The 14,080-nt window shown below is 37.7% G+C and overlaps 1 protein-coding gene and 1 long non-coding RNA gene across 5 annotated transcripts in view; one reads left to right on the top strand and one right to left on the bottom strand.

Moving 5' to 3' along the window:
• The window catches only part of PRKG1 (protein kinase cGMP-dependent 1), a 1,334,297-nt gene that overhangs the window by 1,308,830 nt on the left and 11,387 nt on the right, over window positions 1-14,080 (top strand). For all 3 annotated transcript variants that reach the window (XM_073019149.1, XM_073019148.1, XM_038008764.2), the window contains 2 exons: window positions 10,247-10,388; window positions 11,615-11,778. In XM_073019149.1, coding sequence (XP_072875250.1) covers window positions 10,247-10,388; window positions 11,615-11,778 — 306 coding nt within the window. The remainder of the gene's footprint in view (window positions 1-10,246; window positions 10,389-11,614; window positions 11,779-14,080) is intronic.
• The window catches only part of LOC119627842 (uncharacterized), a 37,522-nt gene continuing 29,514 nt past the window's right edge, over window positions 6,073-14,080 (bottom strand). For both annotated transcript variants that reach the window (XR_012093998.1, XR_012093999.1), the window contains one exon: window positions 6,073-8,017. This is a non-coding gene — a long non-coding RNA (uncharacterized lncRNA). The remainder of the gene's footprint in view (window positions 8,018-14,080) is intronic.

The following is a 14,080-nucleotide window of genomic DNA, read 5'->3' as shown; positions in this document are numbered from 1 at the left end:
TTTATAGGTCCTCTGTGATTTATGCTTTAAAGAGGTTCTGTTTTGAGGTGTTTCCAGGATTTGTTTCAAGATTTAGAGCTCCTTTTAGCAGTTCTTGTAGTGGTGGTTTGGTAATGGTGAATTCTCTCAGCATTTGTTTTTCTGAAAAAGACTGTATCTTTCCTTCATGTATATATATGATGCTTAGTTTTGCTGGATACAAAATTCTTGGCTGATAATTGTTTTGCTTGAGAAGACTGAAGATAGGGCCCAAATCCCTTCTAGTTGGTAGGGTTTCTGCTGAGAAATCTGCTGTTAATCTGATAGGTTTTCCTTTATAGGTTACCTGATGTGTCTGCCTCACAGCTCTTGAGATTCTTTACTTCAGGCCAGGCGCGGTGGCTCAAGCCTGTAATCCCAGCACTTTTGGAGGCTGAGACGGGCGGATCACGAGGTCAGGAGATCAAGACCATCCTGACTAACACAGTGAAACCCCGTCTCTACTAAAATACAAAAAAAAATTAGCCGGGCGTGGTGGCTGGCGCCTGTAGTCCCAGCTACTTGGGAGGCTGAGGCAGGAGAATGGCGTGAACCCAGGGGGCAGAGCTTGCAGTGAGCTGCACCACTCCAGCCTGGGTGACAGAGCGAGACTCCGTCTCAAAAAAAAAAAAAAAAAAAAAAAAAATTCTTTACTTCGTCTTAACTTTGGATAACCTGATGACAATGTGCCTAGGCAGAGATCTTTTTGAGATGAATTTCCCAGGTGTTTTTTGTACTTCTTATATTTGGATGTCTAGGTCTATAGCAAGGCTGGGGAAGTTTTCCTTGATTATTCCACCAAATACATTTTCCAAGCTCTTAGAATTCTCTTCTTCCTCAGTAAAACCAATTATTCTTAGGTTTGGTCATTTAACATAATCCCAGACTTCTTTGAGGCTTTGTTCATATTTCTTTTTTTTTTTTTTTTTGAGATGGAGTCTCGCTTAGTCACCCAGGCTGGAGTGCAGTGGCGCGATCTCGGCTTACTGCAAGCTCCACCTCCCGGGTTCATGCCATTCTCCTGCCTCAGCCTCCCAAGTAGCTGGGACTACAGGTGCCCACCACCACCCCCAGCCAATTTTTTGCATTTTTAGTAAAGATGGGGTTTCACCATGTTAGCCAGGATGGTCTCGATCTCCTGACCTTGTGATCCACCCGCCTTGGCCTCCCGAAGTGCTGGGATTACAGGTGTGAGCCACTGCACCCAGCTGTTCATATTTCTTATTTTCTTTCCCTTTGTTGGATTGTGCTAATTCAAAGACCTTGTCTCTGAGCTCTGAATTTCTTTCTTCTACTTGTTCAGTTCTATTGCTGAGACTTTCCAGTGCATTTTGCATTTCTAAAAGTGTGTCCAAAGTTTCCTGAATTTTTTATTGTTTTTTATTTAAGCCATCTGTTTCCTTGAATATTTCTCCCTTCACTTCTTGTATCATATTTTGGATTTCCTTGCATTGGGCTTCACCTTTCTCTGGTCCCTCCCTGATTAGCTTAATAACTAACCTCCTGAATTATTTTTCAGGTAAATCAGGGATTTATTCTTGGTTAGGATCCATTGCTGGTGAACTAGTGTGATTTTTGGGGGGTGTTGAAGAGCCTTGTTTTGTCATATTACCAGGGTTTGTTTTCTGGTTCCTTCTCATTTGGATAGTCTCTGCCAGAGAGAAGGTCTAGGATTGAAAGCTGTTATTCAAATTCTTTTGTCCCATGGGGTGTTCCCTTGATGTAGTACTCTATCCATTTTCCTATGGATGTGGCCTCCTGTGAGCCAAACTGCAGCGATTATTGTCTCTCTTCTGGGTCTAGCCACCCAGCCAGTCTACCTGGCTCCATGCTGGTACTTGGGGTAGTCTGCACAGAGTCTTGTGATGTGAACCATCTATGGTTCTCTCAGCCTTGTATACCAATGTTCGTTCTGGTGGAGGTGGTGTTGGTGTAAAATGTACTCCATGAAGGTTCTTAGCTTTGGTGGCTTAATATTCTTTTTTTGTGCTGTTTGGCCTCCTGTCAGGAAGTGGCACTTTCCAGAAAGCATCAGTTGTGGTATTACGGGGAGGAACCAGCGGTGGGCGGGATCCTAGAACTCCCAGTTTTTATGCACTTTGTCTTCCGCTACCAGTGTGGGTAGGGAAGGACTGTCAGGTGGGGGGTGGGGCTAGGTGTGTCTGAGCTCAGACTCTCCTTGGGTGGGTCTTGCTATGGCTGCTGTGGGGGATGGAGGTGGGATTCCCAGGTCACTGGAGTTGTGTACCTAAAAGGATCATGGCTGCCTCTGCTGAGTCACGCAGGTCGTCAGAGAAGTGGGGGAAAGCAGGCAGTCACAGGCCTCACTCAGCTCCCATGCAAACTGAAGGGCCAGTCTCACTTCCACTGTGCCACCCCCAACAGCCCCCAGACCATTTCCAGGTGGAGAGTGATAGGGGTTTGATAACCTGGCCCAGGCTATCTGCCTCCCAGCTTTGAAAGAAAAGGGTTTGGTTCTTCCTCCACTTGTGAAGCCTACACACCAGATTTGCGTCCTCCCCCGAGTTCCGGACAGGAGACTTCTCACCCAGTTCAAATTGTTACAAAGTTCAGCTACAGATTTGCTTCTGCCTGTGTAGTTTTACCCCCAGCTCCTTTTCTGTTGGATCCCTTTGGTGCCAGGCAGGAATGGCCTGCTAGGGGACCCAGCGAGCTCCCAGGGCCTTTCTGCTACTTCCTCTTCCCCTATATTTCACTCAGCTCTCCAAATTGACTCAGCTCCAAGTAAAGTCAGAAACTTCTCCCAAAAACAGACCTTCAGCTTCTCCTGTGGCGGGGTGTGTCCGGGGAGGAGGGTCTCGCTTTTTCACTTCCACAGTTGAGGGACTCACAGTTCTGGGGTGTCTCCTGGGTCCTGCAGCAGTCCACTTCCTTCAGAGGGTATTTGGGTCCTCTTGGGATTGCTGGTTTGTTCTTGCAGTCAATCTGGAGCTGAAATTCACAATGTGAGCCACCACCCACTACTCTGTCCATAGCTGCAATCTAGTCCTGCCTCCCAACTGCCATGATCTCTCCAACATCTTCTCATAGCTTTTTAAATCATTTAATGATGTTCTTAACCAGAACAATAAAAACAATAATAATAATAATAAAACTCAATTTAAAGTCCACTCATGAGGCATCAAACATGTACAGGCATTCGTTTTTAACTTATTTTTGAAAGTATTATTTCATAATTTGCCTTACTTAACTCGATTTCACATTTTGTTCATAATGCCAGCCAAGGCTTCTGAGTGAGACGTATCCTGATGCCTCTGGTAGCAAAGGTTTGCTATTAAGAAGCAGCCTACTTTGGGAGGAGTAAAGGGAAGGAAAATATCAATGGATTTCTTTACTTCCACTTGGTTGCTTTTTGGTCCTTACATTGTTCTTCCCTTTTATCACACTTTGATTTGAGGTACACAGTTGCTGTGCCCCCCAAGTATACTTAATACTCAATGAAGAGTCATGATCTACAGAAATAGTCCTTACATTGTTCCTCCCTTTTACCACACTTGGACTTGAGGTACACAATTGCTGAGCCCCCTAATATATTTAATACTCCATGAAGAGTCATGATCTAGAGTAATAGTGGCTACCTGCTTGTTCCTAAAGATTTAGAGGTGCTGAATTAACCATTATAGGTAAAATCATCTCAGAATAATTGTCCCTGGCCAACTTTCTTTCCTATGTAGGCATGTAGCCTGATTTTTATTCTAAGTGACTTTTCCTTTTCCTTCTCAAAAAACTTGCCAGGGGAAAGAAACATAGTTTTAGACATTCAGGCTCCAATTAATATTGCCATTGACCAGCTTTCTGTTTGTTCAAATTGGGGTTGAAAATCTTAAAGATTAATTGTTAGAAATATATAAAAAAATACCAAGGGAAAGATTATGCCATTATGCTATTAGTCACAGTGTATATGAAAATATCTGGGGTCAAAAAATCCACCCCGTCAATGTATTCAGTTTCCCTCTTGTGTCAGAGGACAGAAGCAATAATGGAAAAGCTATTCTGAAAGTATACAAGAAATTTACTTAGACTGATCTGAAGAAAGGCTGGCCTGACCTTATTCATTACTGACATGGAAATAACTCCAAGCCTCAGAGATTTAGCACGAGAAGACTCTGATGACAACCCAGACATCATCCTCCTCTCACCTCATAGCTGAAATGACCATTCCCTGCTTCTCATTTTCTGTCTTCTCATCAACATAGAAAAGAAGCACAGAGACTGTGAGCCGTGGCTGAAGCCTGGAATCCCAGCACTTTGGGAGGCTGAGGCGGGTGAATCACCTGAGGTCAGGAGTTCGACAGAAGCCTGGCCAATATGGTGAAACCCTATCTCTACTAAAAATTTAAAAAAAAAAAAAAATAGTTGGGCATGGTGATGGGTGCCTGGAATCCCAGCTACTAAGGAGGCTGAGGCAGGAGAATCGCTTGAATCCAGGAGGCAGAAGTTGTAGTGAGCTGAGATTGCGTCACTGCACTCCAGTCTAGGCAACAAGAGAGAAACTCCAAAAAAAAAAAAAAAAAAAAAAAAAGACAGAGAGAGAGAGAGAGAGAAAGAAGAGAAGAGAAGAGAAGAAGAGAAGAGAAGAGAAGAGAAGAGAAGAGAAGAGAAGAGAAGCAAAGCAAAGCACAGGGCAGCTCTTTATTTGTTGTATTTGCTGTCAAGAAGTAAGAATTAAAATGATGCCATCTATTTACAAATAGGAATAGGGTTTGAGGACTAATACATATTTCCTAGTTTTGAGACATGAACTACAGCACTGAAATGTTAATTGCCCCTATAAATTTCCCTGGTTTATTCTTTGTTAGCTATTATGCTTTATTTTCTAATTTATGACATTTTGTCTCCCACTGGTTCTGTCCTATTATTTGTAATAGGTTGGTACAAATTATATTTCATTCACCTTCCCTCCCTAACACTTAAATAATTGGCAAATCCTGCAATTTTTGTAAGAATGTGTAAGTGGTTAATATGGTAAATAAATATATATTAGTATTTATATTAACATAGAATATAATGTATAACATGAACACATGTATTATATATTAATATCAGTATTTAATGTATATTTGAACTGAATAAAATTTAACATCTCAATTATTTACTTAATTAGAATTTTTAACATATGTATGTTTATTTTTCTTACTGAATATCTTAAATAACAACTTCTGAAACCATAATTTTCAAATCTCATACATCTCACTTTCTGGTCATGTCATACCATATGTATGTTGTAAACCCATGAATGGTGCATTACTTTTTATATTCATTCTCATTGATTCTGTCTATTTTGTGGAAGGTGGTAATTATTTAAATTCTATCTTAGATGCCCTAATAGTTGGCACAGATTGAAGGTATTTCAAAGAAAATAGGTCTATCTTTGTAATGATTTAGCCTCCCTCAGTTTACAATTGGCAATAAATCTGCACAGATTGCAGCATACTTCAGGTTCATACACTCAGTGATTGTTGTTACTCGTCAATGAAAAAGGTGAAATATTCTGAGGAAAGATGCTTTGCTCCTGTTACATTCTGATTTCCAAGAACTCAGTTTATGACAAGTTGACTGAACATTGTGATTAAATTTTAATTTGAGTCTATCAATATTCATAAATAACCTTCTATTTCTCTCAAATTGTTATCTACTGCCATCTAGCTTAAAACAACCATCCATCCCCAAAGAGGGCATAAGGGCCTTCTCTCTTACTTGTTTTAATTGAAATGACACAGCTGTCAAGGCATAATTCATTATTTCAAACAGTTATATAAGGCAAGTGATTTATTTCTTTAAGCAACTCTCGAAACTGTTGATGAAACAGGGTTTATTTGTTTTAAATCAAATTTACATTGTCATTTGCAATTCTAATAGTAATTTTTCATTGTAAGTCACCTCAGTGTTATGCTTTGTGACTGCTTTCAAGATGTCTATTTTAAAATTCACAACTTATCTACATCACACATCCAGTGATGGGACAGTGAGGTGCTGGTAAACATTTTGTGTACATGCATTGTACAGATTTATCAAAGTTTGAGACAAGGTTTTCATTTAATTTTCACAAGTATATTTATATGTGAAAGATACTCACTATAAATGTGTTGAAGGAATGGAAACTAGATTTCTAAAACCCTCCACATTCCAAAATGACTCAAGACAGAGAAAACTGGAAACAAATAGAGTTGTCAAGAACTGAAGACCATAAGATGTACAATTTGTGGTCCGTTTGCTTCATGGTGAAAAAGGGAGAGCTTTGATTGGCAGGCAATAAAAGGGTAATTTTGGCCCATGTGAGAAGCATGGTGAAAGTGAAAAGAACAGAGATTAGCAGAGGATTCTTCACAGTTGATTTGTGGCAGTTAGCCTTGGCAGTCAGAAGCACTTCAATCACAGAGAGGATTGGTGTTGCAAACCCCCAACCTCCATCCTGAAAATGCTTCATCCCTGTTCCATACTATGTTAGTTAATTTTCCTATATTAAGACATAGTAGCTAAAAAAGAGTTTTCTGGTGCTCAATCATAGTGGCTACTATTACATTTAGTGAGCCCAAGTTGTGTACCAGACACTTATTTTCAGTACATGCATTATTAATTATTTGGATCTTCACAACAATCCAATGAGATAGTTACTTTTATTAGCGCCATTTTGCACATAAGAACACAGAAACCCAGAGACATATAGTTAATTGCTCAAGAACAAACAGTAAATGGAGTCTGGAGTTGAGCCCAGGCTTCTTGCTTCGGGGTCCATATTCTAAAATATAGCCTCCTTTCATGAATTTGCGTTTGTATTAGCATTTTTCCATCTTTCTGCTAATGACCAGCTTATTAAGAATGCAAGTACAATACTCTGCAGAGATTTCATGAGAAATTGATCTCTCACCTAAGCATTTACTCTCATTACAACCTTAACAATGCATTTGTCCATTTGATTCCATTACCAATTGACTGCTAAGGAAGCAGAGGTACGTTGCCCAGAGTCACACTGTAGAAATAATCTCCTCTTCTACTAACAGTAATCAGGAATTTGTAAGCTTTCAAAAAAGCCCACTCAAATCACAGTTAGACAGTCCTGATGTAAACAGAGTAAACAGGCAACCTACACAATGGGAGAAAAATTTTGCAATCTATCCATCTGACAAAGGGTTAATATCCAGAATCTTTAAGGAACTTAAGCAAATTTATAAGAAAAAAAACAACCCTATCAAAAAGTGGGCAAACAATATGAACAGACACTTCTCAAAAGAAGACATTTATGCAGCCAACAGACACATGAAAAAATGCTAATCATCACTGGTCATTAGAGAAATGCAAATCAAAACATAATTAGATACCATCTCGTGCCAGTTAGAATGACAATCATTAGAAAGTCAGGAAACAACAGATGCTGGAGAGGATGTGGAGAAATAGGAATGCTTTTACACTGTTGGTGGGAGTGTAATTTAATTCAACCATTGTGGAAGACAGTGTGACAATTCCTCAAGGATCTAGAATCAGAATTATCATTTGACTCAGCAATCCCATTACTGGACATATACTGAAAAGATTATAAATCATTCTACTTAAAGACACATGCACACATATGTTTATTGCAGCACTATTCACAATAGCAAAGACTTGGAACCAACCCAAATGTCCATCAATGGCAGACTGGATAAAGAAAATGTGGCACATATACACCATGGAATACTATGCAGCCATAAAAAAGAATGAGTTCAGCTGGGCACGATGGCTCACGCCTGTAATCCTAGCACTTTGGGAGGCATAGGCGGGTGGATCACGAGGTCAGGAGGTTGAGACCATCCTGGCCAACATGGTGAAACCCCATCTTTACTAAACATAATACATTACCTGGGCATGGTGGTGCATGCCTGTAGTCCCAGCTACTCAGGAGGCTGAGGCACCAGAATTACTTGAACCCGGGAGACAGAGGTTGCAGTGAGCCGAGATCGCGCCTCTGCACTCCAGCATGGGTGACAGAGAGAGACTCCATCTCAAAAAAAAAAAAAAAAAGAAAAGAAAAAGAAAAAGAAAAAAAAAAATCAAGACCTATAGTGTGAAATAAAATAAGACCATTCCCTTTACTCTTCCATTTTGTTTTGTTTTGTTTTACTTTGCAATGCTCTCCATTGAGAACAGATTGAATTCATAGCAGTGTATCTAAAGCTATATATTAATTATATCTACACAGATGCTTACTCTTTAAGGTAAATAATCTCTTCAAGTGAAAGAAACATGCTTCTATTGATAGGTAAACATACTTAATTAAGGGCAAAGAAGAAAGGACCTTCAAGGCAATACTTTAATCCCTTTTCAAATACACACGATTATAGAATTTTAGCTCTGCCAAGGATATCTTCAAGTCAGAGGAAAATTGTACCATGAAGTATATCATTCGTTTCCTCATATGGATGCCATTCTCAAACTTTCTCTTGTGCTCATAAATTCGCAATTGTGCCATTCAGATATTATTCAAGAAAGATTCAAGAATCATGGTAATTATAGTTAAGATTCTAGAATCTAGAGGAATGGATATCATTATGCCTAGAATTAATTATGTTTCAGAAGAATGATATTTTTCTTAGGAAAAGCTGATTATTTCAGTGAAAAACTCAAGTTACATTAGTAGCTGAACCAAAGACATTCTCTTTCTGGAAGATACTACCTTTTTCTGAAAGATAGCCTGAAAAGTGGTTGCTTTAGCCTTGATTCACTTATAAATTTTGTAAAAATATAACCATATTTCATTGCCCAGTTTGTTAAACTTTACTCTACAACTTTGGAAAAAAAAAAAAGTGTCACCAAAATGCAAACAGGCATCAGAGACTCATGAAGGCCAGCTCTGAGACTATCATTTGTTGCACACTATTAATAAAATCATTTGTGTGCTTGTCACTCATGTTACTTCTCAACCACCTCAGGAGCTGATGTTCACACTAATATTTTTAAATTATGAAATGAAATTATTAAATTGTGCTTACTACTTGGGAAAGAAAAAAAGAACATGGTTTATTTAAGAAGTACCATGGTGGGGGAACAGTTAAAATTTAAACTTTCTGCCCTAGAAAGAAGGGTTTAACCTTAGATACTAAGGTTTTTTTGTAAATTATTTCATTCAATCAATCAACATGTATGTGCCCATATATCACATATATATGAGACAGAAAGAGAGAGCCTTTTTGCTAAACATCATAATCAAGATTACTAATAAACATTCCCTTCTAGTTACTTTTTTCTTTCTAATTGTCTTTTAGTCCATCTTTTCCTCTTAATAAGAATGCAGTCGTGTAGGAGATAGATATTGTTTGTTTTGGTTGCAGGAGTTTCAAAAACAGAAGAGTACTTAGCTTGCATTATGATTGCATCAGTAGCATTACAACTCATTTCCAGAGTGGTTCTTTGAAAACAGTAGCTTTTATTCACATTTTCATGAATAGTATGTGCATTATTTAGAAAGATTAAAAAACAAGCCCACTAAGAATAAATATGAATAACCCATAAACTTCTCCTTTAAAAAACAAATGCTTGGCCGGGCGCGGTGGCTCAAGCCTGTAATCCCAGCACTTTGGGAGGCCGAGACGGGCGGATCACGAGGTCAGGAGATCGAGACCATCCTGGCTAACATGGTGAAACCCCGTCTTTACTAAAAAATACAAAAGACTAGCCGGGCGACGTGGCGGGTGCCTGTAGTCCCAGCTACTCGGGAGGCTGAGGCAGGAGAATGGCGTGAACCTGGGAGGCGGAGCTTGCAGTGAGCTGAGATCCGGCCACTGCACTCCAGCCTGGGCGACAGAGCGAGACTCCGTCTCCAAAAAAAAAAAAAAAAAAAACAAAAAACAAATGCTTGGTAAGCAAGTTCTAAAATAGGATTATTTTTTTCTCCTGCCTACTGCTATAAGTCTGTGCCTTTTTAGATTGTAGTGGGCTGTTGAGAAGAAAACACTAAGTACATGAAATGTGTTGTGTGATTTACTGTTCTTTCCGCCCTGTCAGGAAGTGAAAGTTAACTATTCCATTCATAAAGACAGAGAATTCCTTAACTTAATCCTTGAATGCTTCAAAAAATCCAATGTAATGGCAATCATGTAACATTTAGCTATTAGGACAGTGGTCTCTGGGTTAAATTTTGGCAAACGAATATAGTGAAATGAGAAAAAAAAAATAAAGCCATATTAGAGAAACTAATTTTTCGTACAATTTTCACTCCTTTTCTGTATCTCAGAGGTTCGTTTGAAGATTCTACAACCAGATTTTACACAGCATGTGTGGTAGAAGCTTTTGCCTATCTGCATTCCAAAGGAATCATTTACAGGGACCTCAAGCCAGAAAATCTCATCCTAGATCACAGAGGTTATGCCAAACTGGTCAGTGCATTTCACGCATGCTTTCTGCCCTGCAGATTTAAAATATTTGTTTATAAAACTGTGTTCATTTGCTAATATGAAATCTGTTTTCCTTTTCAATGTTGTAACTTTCTTAAAAGCAGGTTTTAGCATTACAATTTTCAACTGAATGTTCTTTCAAATGATGCATCAGTTATGAAAAATTAAGTTGGCTAAGTTTGAATTAACAATACTCTGGCAAAACACACTTTTATAAGCACGAGAAAACGTACTTACTGGCACGTGTACAGGCCTAGAAGTCCTTTTCTCTAGTCAGCTTTTTGCCATTCATGAGCAATGGGTTTTTATATTATGGAAAACTCTAAATCATTTCAATATTTTAGATTTAAGAATAATGGTCACAGAAAAAAAAAATGTGCTTTACAAGCAATGCTAGCCAGGCTATGTAATAGTAATAATAATAATAACAGTCAAAAGTTGTAAAGATTTACCATAGAAGAGAAGTTCTCTTATTTACAAATGCACAACTTTCGTTGGATCTGTTACAGCTTGATTCCATTTTTAAACTTTTTAGAATTGTTATTCAGCATGTGGTTTTTAAAGAAATCAAATCAGTGGCAGTTTTTTATTTGTAGTTTCAACCAAATTGTTTTAGAAAAAATAGATTTTCTGTAGTCAAGACTCTTCCTTCAAAAGAGTTCCAGAAAAATGAAGAATACATTATAATTTTATTTCTGTTTATGCTTACCAAGGGCAGAGTCATTGGTCTCATAACTATGTTACTTACTTCCTGCAACAATAAAATAACTTCGAATAATTAATACTAAATGAATTGTCAACTTCATTAAATCCAGCAGAAATCATATATATTCTGGGAAAGATGTTAAGTAGGCCCAACTGGTCTTTAAAAATTTTTATGTACAGAAGAGAGATTCTGTGTTTATACCCTAACCTCCATTAGCATAAACAAAGGAAAAATGAAAACTATATTCAGAAAGAAAGATTTACCTTTATTTTTAATGATGTGAATTTTATGCTACACTCAGATGTCAACTTTTCCAATTAAAACTGAGTTTCTTCAGGGAGACTTTGTTTGCAATACAGACTATTCCTTTGAGAAGACAGAACTACAAAAACGTGCGTGTTTTTAAATTATTGTGATCATCGGTATACTTCAGCAAAATAACTTATTACTTTAAAATGTAATCATAAGAAGCTTAAGCATCTTGCTTTTCTCTCTTTGAAAGGTTGATTTTGGCTTTGCAAAGAAAATAGGATTTGGAAAGAAAACATGGACTTTTTGTGGGACTCCAGAGTACGTAGCCCCAGAGATCATCCTGAACAAAGGCCATGACATTTCAGCCGACTACTGGTCACTGGGAATCCTAATGTATGAACTCCTGACTGGCAGGTATGGATATTGATAGGGAACTGCTGATAAAAATAGACCAGCAAACAGCTACACACGCCCGCTTTTGTCACTCTGATTAAACCATCTTAAAGTACATTTCACCATATATTGGTACCACAGTTCAATTAGTTATACGAATGACCGGGAAAAGTAAGGTATAAAATAGGTCAGGCTAGGGCAACCACCTCAGGACCAACTTTTGGTCTCATTATTGCTACTTCTTTTTTACATATATGAATGTGGAAGGATATAATGTCTTTCTGTGAGATATTTTAGCCCAGTCATTTAGTCAGCAATGAAACAGGGAAGATGATAATCATATAAAAATATCTAGAGTCAATTTTCTATAGAAGTAAGAGGACCTGTTAGCAACTGTTATATCTAAATGAAAGGTGACTGCTTTGTAAATCTTTCCTGTAATGTTATAATCATCAACTCAAATAGGCACTAGGGACACCACAAGGTATAAAGCAGACTTTAAGATCCTCAAGGACCCATACTAAAAGAACAACAAATACACTACCATGACATGTGCTAAAACAGTGAGTGACAGGGGCGTTATACAGATTTCAGAATAGGGCTGGGTTCCTAAAGAGGCTTTTGAAGAATGAATATAAGGCAGCTGTGTCTTGAGGGAAGAATAGGACTTAGATGTAGAGACCAGGAAAAGGGTATTCTAGGCAAACAGGCATGGCTTAAACAGAAAGGTAATAATGGTCACAGATATGGAGAAGGTCCATGTAAAAAAACAGGAACAGTTATCTTTTGACGATCATGATTGCTGCACTTGAGTGTTTGGCCTCCATCTACAGAGGGAATCATTGAGATTTTCTGACAAAGGTTGAGTGATATGCATTACGGTATTTAAGGAAAACCAAGTTGGCAGTAATAGAGCTAATTGGAAGAGGAATAGGAAGCTAGTTTGAAGATTGCTGCAGTAATTTAGTTCTAGGACACTGACAACCTAGAGTAGGGCAAGGGCAATGGAAAGAGTAAGTGTGAGGCAGGATGTGAAGAATTACTTAAGAGGACTTAGTCACTACAGTGAACATGAGAGGAAGACTGAGGACTTCGAGCACACGGTACTCCGTGAGGATTCAGTGCATACATGAAACACGTAGAAGAGTGTCTCGCACATAGTAAGCATTCCATGAATGTTAGCAGCTGCTACTGCTACAACGACAACAATCATTGCCAGAAATAGTTGTGTTTTGATTTTATTTTTATTTATGGGCATTTTACATTATTGTTAAAGTTTCTCTGTTGACTTCAAATAAATTATGTGTGACCTAATCCAATTTTGTTCAATGTGGATTGTTCAATTTTGTTCTTGTGGATGGAGGTAAATTATTTTAAAAGTATGACCAATTAAGTAGACTTGTAAAGGTATGAAAAATTTGGACAAAGTAGAAATTTAAATTTAACATATGTATGTGGATGGATAGATAGGTAAATAAGCAGAGGGATAGATTAAAAAGTAATCTTTCTGTGTGCTTAGAATTGCTGTAAGAACCAATTATATAATGAATAGAAGAAAACTAAATATTACTTTTGAGGAAGTAAAATATTTACTTATAATAACTAGACTAAAATATTAACCATGAAATGTCTAAACCTTATATGTTTAGACATTTCTCTACAATCATTGTTTATTCATTAAGTAATAAAGTAAAAATGATTAAAACGTTAATCTTAAAAACTGGCATGTACTAAACTGTAAGAAATAATCAGTAACAGAAAAACCCTTAATTCTTTACAGATTTCATAGGCTACAATATCTGACAGGAATATAATAAAACTTGGAATCAATAACAAAGATTTAAAATAAAAAGTCTAAATACTTGAAATTTTAAAAAGCATTTTTCTAAATAACCTCAGGCACATAGAAATTATGGAATAGCAGAGCAGCAATAAAAACCAAGCACTATAAGTCACAATTTGTGTTGTATGGTCAAAACCAAACTTAATTTTTTTGCCATAAATACATATATTGAAACATTATGATTAAAAATACCTAAACTTAATATCCATTTCAAGAAATAACAAGACAGAAAGAATTTTAGTCAAAGACAATAGCATTAAAAAATCTTTACGTTTCTTTTTCTACCCAAAGAAATGATGGTGGTGGTGAAAGACGGTGGCCAAGGTTTGGGGTGGGAGAAGGCAAGAATAAAACAAGTAGGATGATCTTTAGTTACAATTAAAGTTCCAACAAACACACCTGCCAAACACAGTGAAGTGTGACATGTGACTAGGAATGATTCTTGGACTACAAGCATGACTCCAAAGTCTTTTGGTCCTG

This window comes from Chlorocebus sabaeus, chromosome 9, assembly GCF_047675955.1.
Source record: "Chlorocebus sabaeus isolate Y175 chromosome 9, mChlSab1.0.hap1, whole genome shotgun sequence".
Classification (NCBI taxonomy): domain Eukaryota; kingdom Metazoa; phylum Chordata; class Mammalia; order Primates; family Cercopithecidae; genus Chlorocebus; species Chlorocebus sabaeus.
The sequence above is the reverse complement of the archived record's forward strand: the minus strand, read 5'-3'. Positions and strand labels throughout refer to the sequence as shown.